Raw genomic sequence first — 26,787 nt, 5'->3', positions numbered from 1 at the left:
CCTAAAATAAAACTGAAGACAATCAGTAGGTGTTGAAGTAGAATGCAAACAGGTTGAGTGCTCAAAAGGCTGAGGCAGGAGGATTGCTGAAGTCTGAAGTCAGCCTGGGCTACACAGTGAGATCCTGTCTTTAAACAGGGTGGCGGGGCGGGGGGGGGGGGGGGACAAAAGTACATCAGGAAGCACTTTATATCACTTCCAAGTGCACACAAATGGATGCCCAACAAATTCTATGATACCCTAAGTGATTTTTCTTATGGTGCTAGGGATGGACCCACGGCCTTGCCCAGGCCAGGGCATGTGCCACACCTCGCTCTCCCAGATGCACTTTCTGGCTCATTGGTTTTGTTTTCTTGAGACAGGGTTGCATTTAGTCCAGGTTAGTCCAGGCCAGTCTCACTCACTCACTGTGTAGGGACTGATAATGAGTGCTGGGATTGGGGTGTCGGTACGGCTTAGCTACTTCTCATCTCACAGCCCCGCTAGCCTGTTCACTGCATGGCCTTGATAACACTTCCTTCAGTTATTCTACAAAATGGTTTTATTCAGCCTGGCATACTTTCCTGACTACTTATCACACATGATCAGATCTGTCTGCTATACTGCGGCGCCTTCTGTGGGAGGGAGCGAAAAGAGCCAATAAAATGGCTTGCAATTAAAGCCATTTCAAAACCTGTCTCTAAAAATAATTCTTTTTTTTGAGACACCAGGGATTGAACCAATGGCTGAGTGCCAGGGAGCTCTCTATCGATGAATTACACTTGACCCTTTTAAGTGCAATTTAATTTGTCCAGAATAATTGCAGTATGGGGCAAAAACAGACAGCAAGAAAAAAAAATCAGTTTTGAATTTTAGTAAATACACAGTCTATCACACAACAGGGCAATGGTGGCTCATTAAGGACACATTTCTCTTGTTCTTGTATCCTGCTAATGAAACGAAAGCTGAAGTCTGTGGAAAGCATGTCAGGACGTGAGACCATACACAATATACACGTTCATATGCAGCGACTGAGCAACTCTAGGAGTCTACGCTACAGACAGAAATGTGGGTAAGGATTCACATCGCCAAACTGTCACGAGATGATTTACACCAGCCAACGCTGCGGAGTTGGTGGACACAGAGGGCTCATTATCTCTGTATGTGGAACAGCGTCTCCAGTACTCACTGGTCACGGACACAGGCTACTGCCTGCCATTTACCAAATGCATCCATTGCAAGTCTCAAATGTGAACATGGAAAACCAACTTAAACCACATTGGAAGAGACAAAGGAGCCTCAGCAAAGCCACAGAGGATCCCAGAGAACCCTAGCTTGGAAGGCACACCAGCTGCGTACTGCACGGCCCAGGCAGGACTGTCTCCTCCTCCCAAGTAAACACTGCATTTTCTTTTTCTTCCTGACACAGGCTTCTGGGTTTAGTCCATGCGGCAGAGGAGTGCTTCTGAATTTGTCTCTTCCTGGGTGCAGCGACCATCTTACACGTCCTTACCTGCCCAGGTGAGAGAGCTGGCCTGGAGAAGACGGGTTTGTCTACCTGACTGATAGACAAGGGCTTTTTACAGGCCTGCAAGCTAGGCTGTGTCTGTATCTTCAGCTGTGGGACCTTGGGGTAGCCACATAATACCCTTCCATCTCAGGCTCCTCCTATCTAAATGGAGGTAACTAATATTTAGCACAGTAATAAACCTCCAGTATAAAAACCATCTTTCAGGAATATAAAAAAATTTCCCTTGGGAAGTCAGTGCAAGAGGTTTGTACAGTCAAAACAAGTCTGGTCTACTGAGTAAGTCAGCAAGAAAAAAATCTTAAACTAAAAAGGAAAGCCAACAACAACAAAAGGCCATAGGTACCTCAGTGGTAGAGCACTTGCCTAGCACAGGTGAGGCCTGGTTCATTCTACAGTACTGTGTAGGAATTAAATGAAATAAAATTAAAGTTTTATGACATGCTTCGGCCACGGTTCTCCAGAGAAATAACTAGCCTACAGAGCATGTCTGCACATTATGTCTACAAAGAAACGTACACCAAGGAGCTAGTCCAAGCCACTGCGGAGCCTCACACACTCCAAACCCATGGGCTGGGGGTCTGAGGAACTGAGAGGTGGCTCAAACCTGAAGGAATCTGGTAGCAAAATTCTCTCTTATAGGGCAAGGCTGACTTCCTGAGTTCAAGACCTGGAATGCACAGGTGGAGAGAACTGACCCCCACACCAAGTTGTTCTGATTCCCACAGACACACATGAACAGACTAACACACACAAATGCACACAACAATCAAACAAATATATGCTAAAAATTTTTAGCTAGGTGTATTGGCACTTAGGAGACAAAGGCCATCGGATCTCTGTGAGTTCAAGGCCAGTTTGTTCTACATAGTGAATATCAAGACCATCAAAGTATGTAGAAAGACCCTGCCTCAAAAAAGCATCACAATAAAATAATAATAATAAATAAGTCAGGCAGTGGTGGTGCATACCTTTAATCTAAAAATTAATCCTCTACTTATTTTCCACCCTCATCTTTATTCTCCTGGGGAAGAGCTAGCTAAGGGCTTCTAGGCATTTAAGAGGCAGAGGCAGGCAGATCTTTGTGTTTGAAGCCAGCCTGATCTATAGAGATCTATCCAGGATAGCCAGGGCTACACAGAGAAACAGTCTTTTGTTGTTGTTGTTGTTGTTGTTTTTTTGTTTGTTTTTCGAGACAGGGTTTCTCTGTGTAGCTTTGGATCCTGTCCTATCCTGGAACTAGCTCTTGTAGCTCTTGAGTCTTGAGGCTGGCCTCAAACTCACAGAGATCCACCTGCCTCCTTCCAAGTGCTGGGATTAAATGTGTGTGCCACCACTGCCCAGCAAGAAACACAGTCTTAAAAAACAAGAACAACAACAATAAATACCCAAGCAGTGGTGGTACACACCGTCGACCCCAGCATTTGGGAAGCAGAGGCAGGGGAATCTCTGTGAGTTGTAAAGGTCAAGGCCAGCCTGATCTACAAGACAGTCTGGTCTACAAGGTGAATGCCAGGCCAGACTAGACTGTTTACACAGAGAAGCCCTATTAAAAAAAAAACACAATAAATAAAATAAGAATTTAAAGTTAGTCTTTTGCCAGCCTGACTGTAAAATGTAATCTGAAGCTTGGCATGTGATGCCCACCTTTAATCCTAGCTCTCAGAAAGCAGGTGGGTTTCTGTAAACCCGAGGTTAGCTACAAAGTGAGCCTTGTCAGAAAATATAACCAATAATAATAAAAAGTAACCCGCTTTAGTGAAAATTTACTGCAAATAAAAATGTTAATTTTACCTAAAATATCTTTACAGAAACATTCAAATCACTGGTGAAAAATCCATACACAGTGGCGTAGCAAAAATGACACATGAAACTGAGCATCACACATAATATTAGACAAAAGCAGTAAGCACGACATACAGCATAGTCTTAATGATATTAAACACGGAACAATGAACTTGCTATACAGTATGGTCCCATCCATTTCCACATCCAAGGAAACAGGCATGTCAGCAGTCAGCCATCTTTTCTTAGTCTTGCCAGCCTGTGAGTTTCAGTGCTGTGCTGAATGGGCCAGCGCCATGGCTCCTTCAGAACACATGCTCTTACTTTCAATTCTGGCTTTGTCTGTGGTATATTCTCGCAACAGTACCGTCTCATCCGACTGTGCCGTGCACACCCACACCGTGGCCCTAGGGGCACACTACACCATTCCTCTGACCATCAGTGTGAGTGTGGTGTGGACGCTTGGCCCTGACTAGGTGGAGCCGGAGGCTGAAGACAGTCTCTGATCTGACAGAAGCTGTAAAGAACAGAGAGCTGGCTGAGGCAGCCGTGTGCAAGCCCAGGCACAGAAGAGCGAAGAAGAGCAGGAAGGAAGGTGTAGACGGGCTCTGAGGCAGTCTTGTTCCACAGCCGGCCCCCAACCCCTCAAGTGGCCCAGCAGCACTTCCTGGATCTTGGGTTCCACAAAATGTACCAGATATTCTACAGATCAATTTCCTCTTTTTTGCTGAGCCTAGTGCAGATGCATTTGTCATGGGAACCCTGCATAGACACGCACGCACGCATGCACCTAGTTACATACACCGCAATAATTTTCTTCCTTTCTTTCTTGAGAAAGGGACTCCCTTATCCAGCCCTGGTTGGCCTGGAACTAGCTATATAGCTTTGGCTGGCCTCAAAGTCAGAGATCAGCTTGGTTCTATCTTCCAAGTGCTAGGATTAAAGAAGTGTTCCACCATGCCTAACTCACCTTAGATATTCCTAAGATGTTTTTTAAAAGAGAGTTTACTTATTTTATATGTGAGAGAAGAATTTGTCTGTGTTGGGGCAAGTGCATTACAGGGAGCAGAAGACGGTCATTATCCTCATGGCTCTCTGCCTATTCTTTGAGACAGGGTCTCTCATTTTTCTCAGCCAAGGTGGAAGCCAGCAAGCCTTGCCAATCCTGTCTCTGCTCCCACCAGGAGTTGGAGGTTACAGGTATGATCAGGATGTGAGTGCTAGGATCCAAGCTGTGGTCTTTGTGTTTAGACAGCAAGTGCTCTTAGACACTGAGCCACCTCTGCAACCCCTAAGATATCTCCTTATCTCTCAGATGGCCACTTAGATTCTTCTTTTCTTTATCTAGTCTTTAAATGTTGATGTGTGTGTGTCTCTCTCTCTGCATGTATGTGTGCATGTGCCTCTGCCTTTGGAGGCCCAGAAGACAACCTTGGATGTTGTTTTTCAGAAGAACCATCTACGTTTTCTTGAGATGCGGCTCTCAGTGGCCAAGGTGCTACAGGCTGGCCAGGGAGTTCCAGAGATCTACTTGCCTGTCTTCTCAGTGTTGAGATTATTGCTTATGTCATCATGTCTGACAGGGTGTTTATTTTTTAAGATTTATCTTTTAATTACATTTCTGCCTGAGCTAGAAGAGGGTGTTAGATCCCCTGGAGCTGGAGTTACAGGTGGTTGTGAATTACCCATTGGAGGATCTGGGAAATGTTAGGTCCTCTGCAAGAGCAGTAAGCAGGAGCTCTTGACTAGGGGGCCATTTTTTCCAGCCCTTGCACCCAGATTTGACACATACTTTACGGAATCCTTAAATACTGGTTATCTTAAGAAGTATTTTGTGGGACTCTGCATTCTCATTGTGTGTCCTCTTTCAGGACAATATTGCAGTCTCATGATTCTACTTGGCAGTTATGTGCTAGCACCAAATCTGTCCGCATCTCTGATGGAGAGAACTGCCTCTTGGTCACTGCAGGTAACTAACTGTTTTAAAGATATCAAAGGTACCAGCTCCTTGGTGAGCCCACGTTTTCAATACAAACAAGACACTTCTGTTGTTGTTGTTGTGGGCCTATTTATTTATTTATTTATTTATTTATTTTGCCTATTCACAAATTATACTTCTCAGATAGGAAATCTGGGCAATTCGTCAAATCTTGTCAATTCTACCTTTTTAAAATCTATCAGGGGGGCTGGAGAGATGGCTCAGAGGTTAAGAGCATTGCCTGCTCTTCCAAAGGTCCTGAGTTCAATTCCCAGCCACCACATGGTGGCTCACAACTATCTGTAATGAGGTCTGGTGCCCTCTTCTGGCCTGCAGGCATACACACAGAAAGAATATTGTATACATAGTAAATAAATAAATATTTAAAAAAATAAATAAATAAAATCTATCAGATTCAAAGCCAGTGTTGCTACACAGTGAGACTTTATCTCAGAAGCAAATTTATTAGATTCAAGAGAGCCCAGTGGTCAAAGTCTATCATTTATACTTCATAGACCACACAGTCCATTTTGTTACAACTATTGAATTTTTATATCAAGAGGCAACCACAAGTAGGAACAACAACAAAAAACTCCCACAACAACAATGGATGTGACCAGTTCCTACAAGTTTTAGCTACAGACAAGAAAAATTTGAGATTCATACAATTTTCATGGCATAAAATATTCTTTTGGTCCCTTAATTCTTTAAACACATAAAAATCCATTCATATTTCACAGGCTATTTAAAAAAAAAACAGACAGCAGATCTGGGTACAGCAGAAAGTTCACGCTTAGCACTTGGGGCCCTAGGCTCAATCTTCAATACCACTCAAAGCCACAATGAAACAGAACAAAGGCATCAGGCCACTGTTTGCTAGGAGACAGACCATACAGATTCCCATCACCTCTCCCTCAAGCTGGTGAAACAGCTTTCTCTGAGAGCTGCTTTCCCTGTCTCCAGTGATCTAACTTTCCCAGAGCTAGAGACAGAAGACTCTTCCCAAAATACCAATCTACTCTTCTTGGTATAACAACCATATTTGTTTTCTCATATTCATACATACTGCATAGAAATTATGACAAATTAAGCCTGGCGGTAGTGGCGCAGGCCTTTAATCCCAGCACTTAGGAGGCAGAAGCAAGCAGATCTCTGTGAGTTAGAGGCCAGCTTGATCTATAGAGCGAGTTCCAGGACAGACTCCAAAGCTACAGAGAAACCCTGTCTCGAAAAACCAAAAGGAAAAAAGAAAAGAAAAGAAATTATGACAAACTGAAAAATTTTTATTTGTTGAATCAAGCATTATCTTGAGTAAAGCTCTTTCTTCAACAGGAGAATAAATATATATAATTGTAATGAAAGGAAAACACTCTCAGTTGATATGATTTTCTCTGTAATGAACACATGAGAATCTCTGTACAAATCATTAAATTAATGGAAAGATCAACAAGGATATCATAGGTGAGACTAATGCACAATATAATACATTGCATTTTTGTTTCATTCATGATAGTGAAGTACAAAAATGTGAAGTAACTAGAAATAAACCTCAGTGTTTATATGAAGAAAACTATGAAGTTTCCTTGGGACTATTAAAGAAAACAAATAATGATTCTATCTGCCTTATTTGTAGCTCAGAAGATTCACTATTGTAAGGCTATCATATTAATACACTTCAACTTAACTTACAAGCCCAATGCAACTTCAAAAAAGTTCAAAGGTTTCTGTGGCAATTCAAGAGTTGACTTTAAAATACACACTGAGACTGTACAATAAGAGGACTTCTGGAGGCATCACAATCCCTGACTTCAAACTCTACTACAGAGCTACAGTACTGAAAACAGCCTGGTATTGGCATAAGAACAGACAGGAGGACCAATGGAACCGAATAGAAGACCTGGATATCAATACATACATTTTCGAACACCTGATCTTTGACAAAGAAGCAAAAAATATCAAATGGAAAAAATAAAGCATATTTAACAAGTGGTGCTGGCATAACTGGATATCTTCATGTAGAAGAATGAAAATAGGCCCATATCTGTCACCATGCATAAAACTCAAGTCCAGATGGATCAAAGACCTCAACATAAAGCCAGCTACATTGAACCTTATAGAAGAGAAAGTGGGAAGTACACTTGAACGCATTGGCACAGGGAAACACTTCCTAAATATAACCCCAGCAGCACAGACACTGAGAGAAACAATTAATAAATGGGACCTCCTGAAACTGAAAAGCTTCTGTAAAACAAAGGATATGGTCAACAAGACAAAATGACAGCCTACAGAATGGGAAAAGATCTTCACTAACCCCATATCAGACAGAGTCTGATCTCCAAAATATACAAAGAGGTCAAGAAATTGGACACCAAAAAAGATCACATAATCCAATAAAAAAAAATGGAGTACAGACCTAATCAGAGAACTCTCAACAGAGGAATCTAAAATGGCTGAAAGACACTTAAGGAAATGTTCAATATCCTTAGTCATCAGAGAAATGCAAATCAAAACAACTCTGAGATTCCATCTAACACCTGTAAGAATGGCCAAGATCAAAAACACTGATGACAACTTATGCTAGAGAGATTGCGGGGGAAGGGGAACACTTCTGCATTGATGGTGGGAATACAAGCTGGTACAGCCCTTTGGATGTCAGTGTGGCGATTTCTCAGAAAATTAGAAAACAACCTACCTCAAGACCCCATAATACCACTTTTGGGTATATATCCCAAGGATGCTCAATCGTGCCACAAGGACATGTGCTCAACTATGTTCATAGCAGCTTTGTTTGTCATAGTCAGAACCTGGAAACAACCTTGATTGAAGAATGGATAAGAAAAATGTGGTACATTTACACAATGGAGTACTACACAGCAGAAAACATAACGACATCTTGAATTTTGCAGGAAAATGGATGGAGGTAGAGAACATTACTTTGAGTGAGGTAACCCAGACACAGAAAGACAATTCTCACATGTCATAAGTGGTTTTTAAACACAAAGCAAAGAAAGCCAGTCTAAAAACCACAATCCCAAAGAACTTAGACAACAATGAGGATACTAAGAAAGACTCACATAGATCTAATCTACATGGAAAGTAGAAAGTATAAAAAGGCAAAATCTCCTGAGTAAATTGGGAGCATGGAGACCTTGGGGGAGGATTGAAGAGGGGAGGGGGGAGGCAGGGAGGGGAGCAGAGAAAAATGTAGAGCTCAATGAATATAAAAAAAATACACTGAGAGTTGAGGATGATGGCACTGACTTGTAATCACAGCTGCTTGGGAGGGTAAGACAGGAGGATTACAAGTTGGGAACCAGCCTGGGCTACAAAGTGAGTTCAAGGCTAACCTGGCCAATTTAGAAAGACCCTGTCTCAGAACAATAAAGGATTAGACCGCCGGGCGGTGGTGGCGCACGCCTTTAATCCCAGCACTCGGGAGGCAGAGGCAGGCAGATCTCTGTGAGTTCGAGACCATCCTGGTCTACAAGAGCTAGTTCTAGGACAGGCTCTAAAACCAGAGAGAAACCCTGTCTTGAAAAACCAAAAAAAAAAAAAAAAAAAAGGATTAGACCTTAAAATTAAAAACATAAATATACAAGCAACACTAAACAGACCCAGCCAAAAGTCCTGGTTTCAACACTCAGTACCGTGAAACAAACAAAATAAATGGAAAGCAAAGATTCAAATTAGCCACACATACTTAAAGGTAGGTAGATAGAGAAGATATTTTACTTAGCCAGGCGGTAGTGGCGCACACCTTTAATCCCAGCAATTGGGAGGCAGAGGCAGGTGATCTCTGTGAGTTCGAGGCCAGCCTAGTCTACAAGAGCTAGGACAGGCTCCAAAGCTACAGAGAAACCCTGTCTTAAAAAACAAAACAAAAAAACAAACAACAACAAAACTTCATTAGGAATGATGTGGCAATACAGATAAGTGAAAACAAGATAAACCACTCAAAACAGATAATAATAGCGCAGTAAATTGTCTATGTGGAAGAAATTATCCCAGGTTCCTTTCTCAAATAAAACCAGTGAAAGGTAAATTAAATAGCTCAGTTTCTACTGCCAATAATAACAATAATGATGATGATTTTAGTTTTTAACATTCTCAGTGAGACAGTGCTGAAAGCATATATAGAGGTTAGAGAACGACCTGCCACCAGAGATTCTCCCCTTCCACCATGTGGGCCCTGGGAACAGTGAGGGCCTTTACCCAAGAGGTTAAGATAGTAGGGCCATGAGTTCCAGGCCAGCCTGGGCTATACTGCAAGACCTTGTCTGAAAACAGTAATAATAGTGATAATAATAATAAATGAGTAAATCTCCAGGCACAGTGGCGTGTACCCAGTGTCCCAGATACTGAGGATGCTCAAGTCTCGTCCAGAGTCAGCTTGAGAGTCAACAAGATCCCACCTTAAAACCACAACAACTCCAATAAACAGACCAAGGAAATGAAAATATACATCCACACAAAAACATATAAATTTACTAGAAGTAGCATTCCTCAAAACAACCAAAAATAGCGCTTAGCAGTTAGAAACACTTCTTGCCCTATCAGAGGGCCAGAGTTTAGATCCCAGAACCTTAATCATGGTTCACAGAAACCCAACTCCTACTCCTGAGCATCTGATGCCCTTTTCTGACCACCATGGCCACCTGCATACATACATGTATACATACACACATGTAAAAAGAAATAATTTTAAAAATAAAAATAACCCCACCCAAGCACAGTGACACGTTTGTCTATAATCAAAGCACTTGGGTGGCTAATATGGTTATAGTATAAAGTGACCTCCTTTATACTGAGTTCCAGGCTAGCCAGTCTACACAATCAATCAATCAATCAATCAGTGAACGAACAAATCTGAATGGCCTCCAAATGATGGAAGAATAAGTAAAGGCAATACATGCATCGAATGAAACAATAAAAACATACACGCTATAATAGAAACTTTATAAAGTTCCTGGGGAGCTGAACTGAAAAACATGTGTACTCATGTATGAAGCTGTTAAAAGAGTCTTAAAAATGCTAAGTGAAAAAAAACCCAGCCATAACAGGCCACATAGTGAGTGCATGTTTCCACTAGCATGAAATGCTCACACTAGGCAAATCTACATACGTATAGTGGGATGGAGGTGGCCGAGAGCTGTGTTTGAGACTAGATGATATCTGTCACCCTGTGCAGCTGCAATTTCAAAGCCTGTATGACATCCAAATGTTGAATTAAATACAGTAGGTTGTGTATAATCCCTGCACTAGAGAGACAGAGACAGGCAGAGCTCTATGAGTTTGAGGCCAGCCTTATCTACATAGTGAGTTCCAGGCCAGTCAGTGAGACCCTGCCTAAAAAACACACGCTAGGATAGAAGCTTAGCCCGATTTTTCAAATGGCCTTGAAATGTTAGAATATTGATAGCTACACCCCATAAACAATTCAGCAGCACTATTTTCAGACTTCCTGTGAGCATGTGTCCTGAATAACTGAAGATAAAACACAACTATTCTCTCTCTCTGATGGCAGTATTAGCAGCAAAAGCACTCAGGGAGGAGGCGGCAGAAAGTTCCCGGAGCACTAGGACAAACAGTGGCGTACACACACGCGCACACACACACACACACGCGCACACACACGCACACGCACACACACACGCGCACACACACACACGCGCGCACACACACACACGCACACACTCACACACACACGCACACACTCACACACGCACACACACGCACACGCACGCACACACGCGCACACACACACAAGCACACACACAGGCACACAGAGTAAACAGTCTGGCAAACACTGACAATCTCCCATTCTGGACTATTTACATCAGATGGGAATTTTTAAGATTTTTTTTCACCCCAACAGGCAGCATTGCTTCGCAATCTAAATGTAACTGCGTATCACCAGGGGTTACATAGCAAAGAACTTTCTAGTTAGTATTCCTCCCAATTCTGTCATTCTCCCTGGTGCATGCCTGCTTTCTGTTACTAGAAAAGACGTGCACTGCGCGGTAGAGGGGGTGGGGATTTCACAGGCAAGATTTACCCATACTGAAACTCAATGTGGGCTAAGTATAGTGGAGTTTAACCAGACAGTTGGCATTTCCCAATTTTGTGCATTGAAAGGTTAAAAGAGGAAATGAATTTCCTCAGATTCTCTAAAACTATGTACATAATTCTTAAGAGACTGGTCCAAAAGACTAACAAACCATACAATTTAAGATAGATAAAGCAAGACCAGTATTCTAATACATTTTGCTTCTATGTGAAAGATAATAGATAATTAGATTTTAGATTCAAGTATCATTTGCACACCCTAGGGAGCTCAAAATGGGGGAAGCCAAAGGAAGCAGGCAAAATAAAAATGACTACCATTAAAAAACTCCTTGCAAGTTCCTCCCGCTGCCATATACCAATTCAGCTCCCTCCTGCGCCTTCAAACCGGTGCGCGGTTACTGTTACCACCACAGAAACTGTAGCAACTGACAACTGGTTCTCCAGATCAGAGAGCGAAGTGATGTCGGTCTCCCAACAAATCGACAACCAATCCTTTAAAAATGAACTCACTTAGACTCTGCTCCCTTCCTTCTAGGCTTCTCTTTAATCCTCACGCTTGACTGCTGGAACGTGCCTGTGTCAGAATTACACTACCGTTCCGAAAACACTGTCTAGCAAGAAAGTTAACGACTTCACATCGGAAACACCATGTTTCGCAGTGAGGCTGGGTCTTGGTTACCAAGTGTTTCATTTTAAGCAAAAAGTATCACCATTACACATGAGACGAACTAAGTTTAAAAACTCACACCAAGCTGAAGGAAATGCACGACGACACGGAAAGTGTTTCCCGGGATGGGGGGTGTCTAAGAAACTATATTTAACTGTATTAATACAGTCTAGTGGTTAAATCCCAAGATTTCCTTCATCGCTTAATTTTCTAGAACTCTGACAGGGCCTGTTTGTGGGTACTGTGCGAACTCGTGGGTAGGGGTTTAGGGCTGGAAGAGCCAAATTAAAACAAGTGCAGAAAGCCAAGGGGCGTAGCGTACCTGCCAGCGGCCGTAGGTGAGCAGAACCATGGCGATGGGGATGGCGGTGCCGGACATGGCATGCGTGGAGGGCATGCTGTACTCTGAGTTGTAGAAGATTTCCAGCTTGACGACCGGCGGCGAGGCCGGTCGCGGCCAGCGGATGATGTCCTTGGTGCACTGGCCCAGGTACATGACCAGCACCCAGATGATCACGAGCCTCCGGCCCACGAACGGATCGAGGTTCCAGATCCAGAAGGGGAAGAAGAAGATGTAGAAGAGCTCGTTGCCCAGCTCGGTGCCTAAGCTGAACAGGTAGTAGAGCGGCCAGTTGCTCACCCTGACCAGCTCGCCCTCCTCGCCCGTCAGCGAGTTGCGGCGCAGCGAGCCCGCGCGGCGGGGCCCGGCCGGGCCGGGCTCAGCAGCCAGCCCGTTGCGTACGCCGTTGGGGGCGCCGCAGCAGTCGGGCTTGGCGGGGCCGGGGCTGCGCTCCGCGCCCGGCTGCTGTCCCCGTCGCCGAGGGTTCCCCGCGGCCCCGCGAACCTCGCTCTCCGCATCCTCGCCCTCCGCGGGGCTGCCGAGCGGCGCCTCCACCCCACACAGACGCTGGAAGCTCGCCACCCGCTGCGGCTCCTGCAGACGGACAGCCAGCAGGGCCAGCCGCTGCCCCAGGGACATGATCGCGGGCCACTAGGGAATGGATCCGGACACGCGCTCCCCGCCCGTCACTGCCGCCACGGCCCCTAGCTCGACTCGCTCAAGGCTGCAGGCGACCGCGCCAACAGGCCGCAGCGGCCGCCGCGCGCGCCTTGCGCCCCGCGCGCCCCTCCCCTGGCGCGCTCCCCGCCCCGCGCGCTCACGGAGGCCCGCGCCGCGCGCGCAGCCGGGAGCTTCTCCCCCGAAGCCACGCCTCCGGGTCTCCTGCCCGGGTTCTTCGCGGGCTGCCGTGAGGCCCACAGCGCGGTCCTAGGCAGGGCTGGTGACCCAGGAGCCGGAGGTTTTATTGGCCTGCAATCTACTGGGGCGTGATGGATGAGGTAAAGAACCGCCGAGCAACCGGAATCGTCCGACTCACATCATTAATTAGCAACTAATTTCAGAGTTGTCTCGGATGGTTGATGTCCGGAAAGCCACGTGCCCATTGACTAGTGGCAAGATGAGAAAGAGGTAGATCTCCAGGACGGCCTGGGCATGCGATAGCCCACACAGCTGTGGTCTGCAAGAGAAAAGCTTACAAAGTCAAACCACCTCATATGTCACCTCATATGTACCTTAAGTGAACTTAAGTGTAAAATTTCCTTAATAATGAAGTCTAACACCTACCAGGATTGTACAGAGCACATGATTTATGAGCGAATGCAGCATGTAAATTTCCGAGATAGGTTTTTCATTTCGTTTTTTTTCCCATTGGTTTTCTTTCCTTCCTTCCTTCCTTCTCCCCTCCCTCCCTTCGTCCTCCCCCCTCCCTCCCTCCTTTCTTTTTCTTTTCTTTCCTTTTTTTTTTTTAAACCAGAGTATAGTCTAACCCAGATTGTCCGCAACCTTGCAGTGTAGTTAAGGCTCACACTGAACTCCTGATCCCCCGAGTGCCATCTCCCAAAAGCTCGTATTACCAGCATGCGTCACCATGCCGGGCTTGAATTTTGAATTGGCTAGGCTAATTTAGAACTTAGAATCTTAAATTTTCTGTTTTAGAAATAACTCGACTTCTAGATGGAACCGATTATATTAAAAGATTTCAAAGTTTTAATTCCAGGAATTTATTTCAGGCACAGCAAATGAATGCCTATAATTAAAGACTGAACTACTTCCAAGAAACAGGCTGAAAGATGTTCCATGCTGGTAAGTCATTAGAAATATTTTCATTTTCCAAAATGTGGGGAGGTGGTGTTACCCCCTTTTATTCCTAGCACTCGGGAGGCAGATACAGGCAGATCTCTTGATCTACAGAGTGAGTTTCAGGATAGACAGGGCTACACAGAGAAACCCTGTGTTGAAAAAAACAAAACATAGCAAAACCAAAAAACTATATGTGTGTGTGTGTGTGTGTGTATTATATATATTCATTTTCCAAGGAAGAATGTTCCCACTGCCTTCTACTCCACTTGCTGTAGTCATAGAGAGAGGAAAGTCCTCATTTCCCTGGCCCTCAAATTGCTGGAAGTGTGGAGAGGTAAGGTGGGATTACAACTGTAATCCCAGCACTTGGAAGTGGAGATGGGAAGATTTGGAGTTGGAGACAAACTGGGGCTACATAACAAGATACTGTATCAAAATAAGTATTCACAGCCTCCTGAAGGAGACAAAGTATGAGAAGGGGTATACTGGGCCTGTAGAGCAGGGTACACAGTAACCAATGTTTGCCCAGGGTGTTACTGACAAGGGTGTTATCTTGCAAGCAGGAGGCTTGAGTTCAATCCCAACACACACACACACACACACACACACACACACACACACACACACACACAGAGAGAGAGAGAGAGAGAGAGAGAGAGAGCGCAATGTGATTAGTTGATGTTAAGACACGCTGTCCTGGCCAGGAACTTGCTAGATTCTACTGGGTCTGTGGTAACAGGTGTTTGCTACAACTGGGTATTGTGTTTGTGTTGCAACAACCTCAGACTACCAAATTGTAGGACTGCAGGATGAACCACTACGCACAGTTTGTGTTGTGTGTGTGTGGTATTTTTTGATACAGGGTCTTACTATGTAGCCTGGATGCCCTGGAATTTAGGTACGTAAACCAGGCTGACCTCAAACTTGTAGCTATCCTTCTGCCTCTGCCCCAGGAACATTATCTTTGATTTTTATATCCTTTGCACTTAAAACAACTATTATTGAATAATTGGATGACTATGAATGAATGCATAAACTTTTAAAAAGGCCATTTCTACCAGCTGGGTGTGGTTGTACATGCCTGTAAATCCCAGCACTTGGGAGGTGGAGGCAGGAGGATCCAAAGTGTTTTCCAAGAATAGAAAGTGGGGAAAGCGGCCATTTCAAAGTTCCTTTTCTTGTAGAGGTGGAAACAGACAGCTGGCCTTTAGAGGCACAAGCCTTTAGCAGGAAGTGCCTCTGGTTTGGTTCGTTTGTTGGAGCCTAGTGTAAGGGCCTTGTCTAAAACAAAGACCTTCTCTAGCTCTTATTCAACAACATACTTGTACATTCTTTTTCTGTGTCTCAAATACACTCCTAAATTCTGTCTGACTTTCTATCACAAATCCTACTCCTACCCTATTAGGAACAAGCACTTCTCATTGTTACTCTCCTGGCCTTGTGTCTTCCTCCTCCCTTAGAGCATTTCAACAAAGGAGACTTTTATAACGAGGTCTTGGATACACTGTAAAAAGCTATGCTCTGTAGCTTCTGCTGGCTCGGAAACACACACACACACACACACACACACACACACACACACACACACACTTTCAGAAATCTGGGGAAATTTAAATGGACACAGACGGGAAATGTCTGTATGCTCCGTTTACTTTAGGAGATATTTAACGGGTTAAATCCACGAGGTTGATGACACGCCTCAGGGCAGACAGTCACTGCTTCCAAACCCGAAAACTGGAGTTTAATCCCAGGGCAGAGAGACCTGGTTTCTACAGGTTTCTTCTCTGCCCTCTAAACTATGTGCACTTATTAAATATACTAAAATTTTTTTCATTGACAATCTTTAATTGTGATCTATAGAATGCTAGTAAGGCTTTGTAACAACCTGGGGAACTCATCAGAGGGGGTGGAGTGGGGGGAAGAGAGTGATCTCACTGCAAGACCTAAAAGTTTGGCTCAGGACTCAGGCTTAATTTCCAGGCCTTACAAATACTCTTGGCATCACACAGAGAATCACACAAACAAAAGGAAAGTCTGAGAGTCTGAGGCAGGAGGCTTAGGGTTTGGTTTGGTTTTGGGGGCTTTTTTTGTTGTTGTTTTGTTTGTTTGTTTGTTTGTTTTGATAAAATGTCTTCCTATGCAGTCTGGCTAACCTGGAACTCACTCTTCAGCTACCCTAAACTCAGAGATAACCTACCTCTGCAGGTTATCTCGAGGGCTGGGATTAAAGGATTGCCCATGCAATCCCAGCCTCACTTGGTTTTTATTTTAGCACAGATTGTGATGTTGGTTCCCCATGAACCGGGTTCTGACCTCACGCTCTTTCAAGATTGGTTAGTTTTTTTTAAATGTGAATAAAGGATGGAAAGAAAAAAGGGAAGGTGTAGGTTGTCTTAGGCCATCACTCTGTGTGGAAACAAATGAGTACCAGGTGACAGAGATTAAAAAATTGTTTAAAAGTTTTGCGAGGTGGAGGAGATTAAAAGATTTGAATTCCTTTCATAAAAGTTTCACAAGATGGGGGAAGATTTATGGAATATTAGCCCTTGTGGAGCAAGGTACGCTTGAGAGGAAAAGAGAATTTCCTTACTTAGACGACTGTCAAAAATGAAAACAAACGCAAGAGAAAAGCAACTTGAGGTTGGATTAGTGATGCCCTTTTTATTTATTTTTATTTTTCAGACAGTCTCGTGAAGCTAAGAAGACGACCTTGGTCCCCTGAGCTTCTGCTTCTCAAGAACTGAGATTACAGGTATCGGCTACGTTGTGAATTGGGGGCTGTCTGGGTTACAAGAGGACCTTCTCAAGGAACAGACAACTCTATCAGCGGTCTTACTGTGTGACAAAACTTTTCCTGGGAGACAACACATACACACACACACACACACATACACACACACACACACACAGAACACATACACACACACACAGACACACACACACACACATACACACACACACAGACATACATACACACACACACACACATACACACACACAGACACACACACATACACACACACAGACATACATACACACACACAGACACACATACACACACACAGACACACACACATACACACACACATACACACACACACAGACACACACACAGACACACATACACACACACATACACACACACACATACACACACACATACACACACATACACACACATACACACACACACACATACACACACACACACACACACACACACACACACACACACACACACACACACATATCTACCCAGCCCAGACAGGGATCCCAGGACAGACCAAAGTATGGATACCACCAAAGTCCAACATAGTGGACCCCAGTTTTATTGGGGTTACTTAGAGGACTGGATGTGAAGGGGACTCCTGCACTTTGGGTGCTCCCTTCCAGACCCCAGATTAGGCACAGACCACACCCAAACACCTGTTTTCATAGAGAGATCCTTTAGTAAGTAGGGAATAAAAGTGGCTGCTGTCTGACTCTGGTAGAAAAAAAAAAACATAGCAAGCAGCAAGTGACCTTGCAGCTGTAATTTTTAAACTGAGAAGAAGGGGAGGTCTGTGTTAGGATGGGATAGGATGTGGTGATAGAGGAGATAGAGGACAAGGGAGAAGAGGAAGGGAACAAGGGAAAGGGGTTAGGGGCATTTGTCCCAATGGGACAAAGGACCACCTCTGCATAATCCCTGTACTTGGGAGGCAGAGGCAGGTGGTACTCTCAGAGTTCAAGGCCAGCCTGGTCTACAGAGTGAGTTCCAGGACAGCCAGGGCTGTAACACAAAGAAACCTAGTCTTGAAAAACCAAAAGAGGGAAGGAAGGAAGGAGGGAGGGAGGGAAGGAAAGAAAGAAAGGAGAGAGAGGAAGAAAGAAAAAAAGAAAAGAAATGGAAAAAAGGCTCAAATTAAATTGTCTTTAAAATCCAAAAAAATCACTACAGTGGTGAGCAATATTACAGTAGAGAGAACCTGGGACCCTAAGACCTGCAAGCTCTCAAAAGTTAGCAGAATAACTTGACTTCAGAGAGAAGAATGAACAAGACAGAGAAGGAAGCTTGGGGAGAGGGAATCGAAGGGAGGTATGATTGAAGGGTAAAAGGTCCAAGCTCACTTCTGGGTTTGAAAACCTGTCAACACCGGCCAATCCCTACCACTCCCCAAGAAACCCAATATAAAACCTGCCTCCTGCTCAGTTCCCTGCTGCTTCGTCTGAGCAGAGCAGCCACAACCACCTGCCACCCGGTGGTTGCATTCCTGAATTTTTAGATGAGTCTCACCAAGACAGATCCTCTAGTAGATAGTCTCGGAAAATGGAGAATGAAAGTGTTTGTTTCCTCACAATAGAGTAGAACTAAAAGGTGGGATTAGGGTAACAGCTCAGCAAAGGAAAACCCTCCCAGACCGGCCGTGGCAGTGCACACCTTTAATTCCAACACTAGAGAGGAAGAGGCACGCAGATCTCTGTCAAGTTCAAGACCAGCTTCGTCTACCTAGTGAGTTCCGGGACAGCCAGGGCTTTCTAGTTGAGATCATCTAAAAACAAGCACCTTTCCCACACACCTACTAAATGCCTAGTGGGCCTGGCTGCCTGCCAGTGAATCCCAGCACGCTGGAGGCCAAGAGAAGGAATGTGGGGAGCTGACTGACTGACAAGGATAGCCAAGTCCTCAAGCTCTCTGCTCAAGTGAGAGACTGCTTCTGTGAATAAGGTGGTGAGTGAGTAAGGAAGACATCAACCTCTGGCCTCCATGTGCAAATAGACACACACACACACACACACACACACACACACACACACACACACACACATATATATATATATATATATATATATATATATATATATATATATACATGCCAAAAATTTTAAATTAACAATAAAAGAAAGAAAAAGGAAAGCTTCAGAGCCTTTGGCGTTTAAGATGTACCCCTATTTGGGTTTCATTTCAACACCTAGACTTAAACATGTTTTTTCACACCCACATTCTCTTTCAAGGTTTCGTTTGGGTTTTTGTTTGTCTGTTTGTTGAATACATTTTCTTTATTGAAACAGAGTCCTGAATACCCAGGCTGACCTGGAAGTCACTAGTAATTTAGGATGCTTGCTTTTTGTTTGTCTTCTTTTCTCACTGTCTAGCACTTGCTGGCCTAGATCTCACTAAGCACAGCAGGCTGGCCTCAGTCTCCTAAATGCTAGGACTAAAGGCATCTATATCCTGCAATGTCACCAAGGCTGGTCTTGAATTCCTCATTTTCTATTTCTGTCTCCCAGGGCTGGGATTAGAGGTATGTAGCATCACACCTGACCAGTGATACCATTTTGCATTTATTAGGAACACAATCACTCCACTTCTCAAAGACTTTCTCACCTCGTTTAGTTGCTAATATTGGTACTTAGCCACAGGGATGGGAGATGTGGTTCAGCAGTCTAGAACACTTGCTGCTCTTGCCAAGGACCTGGATTTGGTTCCTAGGAAGCACCCATGTGGATATTCATAATTGTCCTTTGCTCCATTTCCAAGAGACCTGCAGTCCTCTTCTGTCCTCTGAGGGCACCTGGTATGCACTTGGGTGCACATACATGGCACGAAGATAAAATATTATAAACATGAAAATTTTAAAATAAAACCTTTAAAATTAAAATGAGCAAGCAAGCAAACCAAATGAATACTGAAATGTCAACGTCACGATATAGCACATTTCCAAAGATCTGAATACGTCATTTCCTTTGATCCTTACAATGATACTAGAATAAACTATTGTCATGATTTTATTTATTTATTTTTTTTACCTTATTTTACCTTTAAGTACATGGCTATGCATTTGTGTGTGCAGCTGCTCTCGGAGGCCAGAAGAAGGTATTGGTTACAAGTGCTTATGAGTGGCCCTAGGAGGGTGTTGGGAATAAAACCCAGGTCCTCTGCAAGAGCAGTTTGCCCTCTTAACCCCTAAGCTGTCTCTCCAGCCCCCTATTATTGTTACTGTATGTTTGTGTAGGGGCATCCATGCTATGGCTCATGGGCAGAAGTCAAAGGACAGGTTTTTTATTTTGTTTTGTTTTTTTCTTTTTCGAGGCAGGGTTTCTCTGTGGTTTTGGAGCCTGTCCTGGAACTAGCTCTTGTAGACCAGGCTGGTCTCGAACTCACAGAGATCCGCCTGCCTCTGCCTCCCAAGTGCTGGGATTAAAGGCATGCGCCACCACCGCCTGGCTCAAAGGGCAGTTTTGTGGAGTCTGTTCTTCCACCTCATGTAGTTCCCAGGATTATGAACTCAGTTTCTTAGGTGTGGGCTGCAAGAGCCTGACCTGCCAAACCATTTCATCAGCCTGATTGTCACTGTCTTACACTGAAACAACAGAACGTGGTAAAGCCAGAATGAGAACTGTCTGCTAGGTATTGATAGGGTCTGAGTGTCCTTTCCACTGTTCTATCAACTGGACAGAGCTCCAGCAGCGCTGTAAGATCAGAGCATTTGCGAAGCATGCCAGGTTAGCTAAAAGCATATCCTTAAAATACATCTGAATTACACATTTTTTTCCCTTTCTCATCTTGCAGTGCTGGCTTCTAACTCAGACCTAGCGGTGCCAAGAAGATGTTCTATCGCTGTGCTAAATCTCCAAGCCCCTGACAGGCTCTGGTTAACTATAAACTTCAGAAGCTCCCACTGAGAGAATAATCAAACTCACATGCACAAATGAGTAAGTGTTTTCTCTACGGAGAAATGACACCCCTGGAAGTTTTTCCTTTTGTTTTGTTAACAGAGCCTGTCTCTGTAGCCCAGGCTGGCCTGGGCTTCTCAGTGGCCCTACTTCAGACTCCTGAGTCCTGAGACGGTAGGGATATACCAGCATGCCCTTATTTCCTGAGCAGTTAAACAAATTAATGTAAATGTGTTGAATGGATAGTAATGTTGGGGCTGGAGAGATAGTTTAGCCATTAGGAGCACTGTCTGCTCTTCCAGAAGAGCTGGCTTCAATTCCCAACTCCCCATCCCTATGGTAGCTCACAACTGTCTGTAATTACAGTCCCAAGAGATCCCTCATACAGTCATACATAGAGGCAAAAGTCCAAGGGACATAAAAATAAGTTACAAAAAAAAGAGAGAAAATGGATAGTAAGATGAACTGATTAAATAATGTTATTGGCTGTTGTTGTTTTAGACTAATAGTCAGAATCCAAAGGCAGTCACCTATGTCAGAGTTCCATATTCAAAGAGGAACTAAGTCGTTACCTGGCCATTGAGGAAATCGAGAGAGAGAGAGAGAGAGAGAGAGAGAGAGAGAGAGAGAGAGATCAAAGTCAGAATGATAATGGATTGTCCAGTGCCCTAGTCCTCGAATAATGATTTACCAAGCTGGGCTAGACAGCACAAGCCTTTATTCCAGGTTATTGGGAGTCACTGGGTTAGATTTCTGTGAGGTTGAAGCAAGCCTGGTCTACATAGCAAGTTCCTGGTAGCCAGAGCTGTTCAGTGAGACCTTGTCTCAAAGCCAAACCATCAGAATTATTTCTAAATAAGTTGATGCTGACTGAGCAGTTATTTTCCTATTATTCCCTTCCTGCTGGATAAGGGAATAGTTCTGGAGCAGCTCATCTGCCTTTTGCTGGTTTTGTCCCAACTTTGACCATGACACCATCCTTCTCCCCGGGACTCATCCAAACTCCTCTTCTGCCTGGGGAATGAAGTGTTGCTGAGGGAGTGACGGAATGCCATAGTTTCCCCCTTGACGCGCCATAACTTCATTTACTCTTCTATTATTTTAAGAAACTCAGTACTAAGGCTGGGCTTGGTGGCACAGGGCATGAAAACCTTGGAAGGCCGAGGTGTGTTGGTCCTCCCCTGGCTGTAAGGTTCAAGGCCAGCCTTTGCAACTTCCTGGGACCAAGACACAAAAGAAAAGGAAAAGGAGCGCTAGGGCTATACCTCAGTGAAAAAGAACTAATGAACTAATTAACTTAGCACTTGCAGGACTCTAGGTTCAATCCTCAGTACAGAGGAGTTAGAGAGTGAGGGAAGGGGAGGGGAGGAGAGAAAAGAGAACAGAAAACCCTGGTTCAAATCTCGTCAAGTTTCTAGATGTGCCAATCCACAAGGCGACGTTTAGTTCATTAATCAGTCACTTGTATTCAAATTCCAATTTCAGAACCTTCTGTTTTGTTTTTTGTTTTTGTTTTGTTTTTCAAGACAGAGTTTCTCTGTAGCTTTGGTGCCTGTGCTGGAACCAGCTCTTGTAGACCAGGCTGGCCTCGAACTCACAGAGATCCGCCTGCCTCTGCCTCCCAAGTGCTGGAATTAAAGGCGTGCGCCACCACCGCCTGGCCAATTTCACAACTCTTAATGTCACTTACAAACACGGGGGATAAGCTGTTTTTAAAGCCATGGAAATTCAGAGGATGAAAACTGTGATTGAAGCGCACTTTTGGTTGACGATTTCAATGTATTTCAAGTCCCAAAACAAAGTCATATGGAAGCCATGCATGGCATTATGTGCCAGCTGTCCTGGGTGTTCAAGAGGTTGAGACAGGAGAAAAACTTGAGGCTACAGGTTCAAGGTCAACAAGGACCATGTAGTGGCGTGACGTGAGAGAGGTAGGGAGGAAGAAAAGGAGGGAGGGGAGGAGGGAGGGAGCGTAATGAGGACTAAAGTATGTCTAGTGACAGAGCACATGGCTAGGTCCATCACTAACACCATAAAAACAAACAAGAAATTAGAATGGCAAGCTATTGGCCTAGCATGATGACACTGGCCTATAGTCCTAGCGTAACAGGCTCCCAGACCTTAGTACAACTGACACCATGGTAGTGGGCACCATTCTGACCTTTAAACCCAGCATGTAGGCTCCAACACCTGTCAAAATGGGAACAAAGACTTAATCCATCAAAGACGTAGTCCATAGTTCCAGGATCCAGGAAAGTCCCTAAATATACTACCCTTGCTTTTTGGCTTCTGTAATTCTGCTTCTTACTAACTGATCTTGCAGGTGAAGTGTGTCAACCAGGATGTTTGTGTGTGTGTGTGTGCACGCGCACGCATAAAAGACAAAATCTGCATGATTTGCCAGTATTAAGATTTTACATTTCGCTATTTATTTATTATTTATTTAGAGACAGGGTTTCTCTGTATAACAGCCCTGGCTGGAACCCAGGCTGGTCTTGAACTCACAGAGATCCAGTTGCCTCTGCCCCCCAAGTGCTGGGATTAAAAGTGCACAGCATCACTGCCTGGCTGTGTTCAGCTCTAAGAGTGCCTGTGTGTGTTCTTTGTGGTGTTGCCATGCAACATGAGCACTTGGAAGGTGAAGGTAGAAAAAGTAAGAGTTAAATAGTTATTGATTACATAATGAGGTCCAGCCTGTACTATAAGAGACCCCCATCTCGAAAAAGAGAGAAAAAGTGAGGGGATATCTGGGGAGAGGGGCTGGAGAGGTGGCTCGGTGGTTAAGAGCACTAACTACTGCTCTTACACAGGACCTGGGTTCAGGTTCCAGCACAAAAGTGGCCGCTCATACATGTCAGGAACTCCAGTTCCAGGGAATCCAGTGCCTTCTTCTGGTTTCTGCAGGCACCAAGCATGAATGTGGTAAAACATACATGCAGCCAAAACACCATACAAATAACATCAAATCTAATGTCCCAGTTCAATTTTCAGAGCCTACACAAAGGACAGAACCGCTGCTCTAAGGTAAGGGTGATAGGAGAGAAATGACTCCACAAAATTGTCCTCTGGCCACATATTCACCCTGGCTCCTCCAATAATAATCAAACAAAACAAAAAGCCAGGTATGGTACTTGTATTCATGATCCCAGCACTTAGCAGGCTGGGCAGGAGGATCACTGTGAGTTCAAGGCCAACCTGGGCTACAGAGTAAGACCCTGTCTCAAAAATCCATAAATAACCAAATCAATAAAATAGAAATAGAAAAAAGGTAAAAAGGAATTACTACATGATGTGTGGTATTATTTGACTAGATATAAGTATGCAGGATTTCTTTGTATATTTCATGAGTATATAAAATTAAATGGTATTTATAAAAATAGTAACTGCACACACACTACTAAATCAATAAAACAATGAGAGAGTATAAACTTCTATGACATATTAAAGATATGGAATGATAGAAAACACGTAGACAGCATCCAGAAGGCTTTGGCTCCTGGGGCAGTTGATAGGGACCCTGCTGAGAGGAGCAGAGGCTGCCGTACCTCAGGTTGCCCTGAGGTTGCGGAGCATCAGATATCCGGTACACAGTGTGGTTGCCCTGCAGGACAGGAAGGTGAAGTCATGACGTTAGCTCAAATATCCTCTTTGGGATGGGAAATCCCTATTCTTGAAGTCTGAAGCAGACCGAGATTTCCCTGATAAACACGCTCTAAGACCAAATGATCAAACCCCAGCTGCAGACAAACTCAAGGAACTATTTAGTAGAAAAATTCCAAGTTGGATATCCTGCTGGAGACTCTCTCCAGAGTTCAGTTAAAGTGGCCTCCCTGTGATTTCCTGACTGCAGTGGCTGTGGCACACAGGGAGACAGACTCCCTCATGTTCCTCTCCTTCCCCCACCTCCATCACGTTCCCTGCCTTGTCTTCTGCAGTGTTTCCTGCCTGAGAGGAGCCAAGTGGCCAAAACGTCCTCTCCAGAGCTGAGCGTGAGCTGGTCATTTCCACGCAGCCCTTTCACCAGCATCTCTGCAGTAACCGCTGTGCTCATGTGTGAACAATCTATGTGAAGAATCTATACATGCAGGGCACATGACCACATTAGTAAAATAAGCATCCAGACACAAAGTATATGTGCACGCCCTGAGTTCAAATTGTATGCAATCACTTAGCATGGTTTTTGGTTTTGGGTTTTTTTTTCTTTTTTGGTTTTTTTGTTTGTTTGTTTGTTTTTTGGATTTTTCATTTGTTTTTATCTGTAGAACTACAAACTAATTGCTGTAGCATGTTTGGTCACTAGGAAATAAAACTGAGTCATATGGCCAATCTTGATTATTTTTGCTGATCCTTACCAGCATAAAGCCACTGTGGTTACCAGAACGAGTTGACAAAATCATCAATGTGTTTTATAAGAACTGGTTTTTCAGACTGAAAAGATGGCCCAGTCGTTAAGATCCAAGGCCTGCTCTTTTTTTTTCTGATACACAGACTTTATTGAGATTTGTCACATACAATAGAGCATCCAAGTAGCAATCAAGAAGGGCAGCATGTCATCTTGTAATAACTGACACTTGTGGCTTTTCAAATTTGGTTTGCAGAAACTTTATCCTCAATTAAATCTAGCCATGCTTTTGAAAATGCTTTGGGTCACTCCAACCTTGGCAATTAACATTTGGCATGGACAATGATTAAATCACAATAGATAAATACCAGACAGACCTCGTAGCCATGAACATAGACAGCAGAAGGAAATAGAGAGTCAGGAGTTAACCACAGTTTATGGGAGGATCTTAGCAGAGACAAGAAGCCTTGATTCACAAGATCTCTCCAAGCAGGAGCCATATCTACAGTACACTTTACATCACTAACACACTGAGAATACATACTTGATGAGCTCATTTGTATTAATGCCTACGTCCTTTGGAGTCAACAATACCTTCGTATAAAAATATTCAAGCTGTACTTGCAGACAGTCTGGGTTTGGTTCCCAGCACTAACATCCGGTGAGTCACATGTGCCTGTAGCTTCAGCAGCTCGATGATCTGACTTCCAGAACATCTTCACTCACGTGCTATGCACATAAGTTTAAAAAAAAAGAGCTAGTTCTCTGGGTACGGGGAGTATAGCTCAGTGGTAATAGTATTTCCATAGCACGTGGATGACCCAACTTTCATACCCAGCACAACACAAAGAGAATAAAGAGAGTATGTCTTTTAGAGTGTTAAAGTCAAACTCAATGTGATTCTTAGTGTACCCTTGCCTTCCTGTCATCACAGTGATTGATTATCTAAGTAGCATGGTTCAGTTGGAAAAATTCAGGCACAAGAGACCATTATTATTTGTTTGTTGATTTTCGAGACAGGGTTTCTCTGTAGCTTTGGAGACTGTCTTGGAACTAGCTTTTGTAGACCAGGCCGGCCTTGAACTCAGAGATCCATCTACCTCTGCTTCCGAGTGCTGGGATTAAAGGCAAGCACCACCACTACCCAGCGAGAGAGACCATTATTATATGGTTCAATTCTATGGGAAGTGTTGAGGGATAGACAAAAGAATACTCCTCTGGTGCTCAAGACCATGACTGTGTTTGAGAAATAAAATGACCAAAGATAGAGGGACAGAAGAACAGTGCACATATTCTATTAATTTTTGCATGTCTGTTGGAACCTGCAAAGAGGAATGGACAGACAACTAAATGACCAGGACAGAAGCTGTCATTATCTTTGAGAGAAACTCTAAGTTGTGAAAAAGCAACAAAAGGGATGTGAGCCAGGAAATGGGAACTTGTACAGAAGTCACTGGGTGCTATGGATGGCTGGGAGCGGGGGTGGGGGTGGGGGGAGCATACGAGTTACTGCAGGGACTTTGTTTTCTCAGATCCACCCCAGCATGGATTAGCAGAAGCCTGTGATAAGAGATTTCTTCCTTCCTGGCAAAGAGGACGTTATCTCAAGGGAGGCTTCACTGTCAACTTCAGGAAGAAATGGGCA

At 44.0% G+C, this 26,787-nt stretch overlaps 1 protein-coding gene and 1 long non-coding RNA gene across 2 annotated transcripts in view; one reads left to right on the top strand and one right to left on the bottom strand.

Moving 5' to 3' along the window:
- Positions 1 to 13,143, bottom strand: part of Sgpp1 (sphingosine-1-phosphate phosphatase 1) — a 22,214-nt gene extending 9,071 nt beyond the window's left edge. Inside the window, exon 1 of the mRNA XM_075947725.1 lies at positions 12,326 to 13,143. Coding sequence (XP_075803840.1) covers positions 12,326 to 12,982 — 657 coding nt within the window. The 5' untranslated portion in view covers positions 12,983 to 13,143. The remainder of the gene's footprint in view (positions 1 to 12,325) is intronic.
- LOC142834831 (uncharacterized) lies at positions 12,509 to 26,787 on the top strand. Its single transcript, XR_012907685.1, has 4 exons — positions 12,509 to 12,619; positions 14,074 to 14,146; positions 20,697 to 20,839; positions 26,675 to 26,787. It is a non-coding gene; the product is annotated as an uncharacterized LOC142834831 (long non-coding RNA).

Source organism: Microtus pennsylvanicus, chromosome 14 (assembly GCF_037038515.1).
Source record: "Microtus pennsylvanicus isolate mMicPen1 chromosome 14, mMicPen1.hap1, whole genome shotgun sequence".
In the NCBI taxonomy this organism is placed as follows: Eukaryota; Metazoa; Chordata; class Mammalia; order Rodentia; family Cricetidae; genus Microtus; species Microtus pennsylvanicus.
The sequence above is the reverse complement of the archived record's forward strand: the minus strand, read 5'-3'. Positions and strand labels throughout refer to the sequence as shown.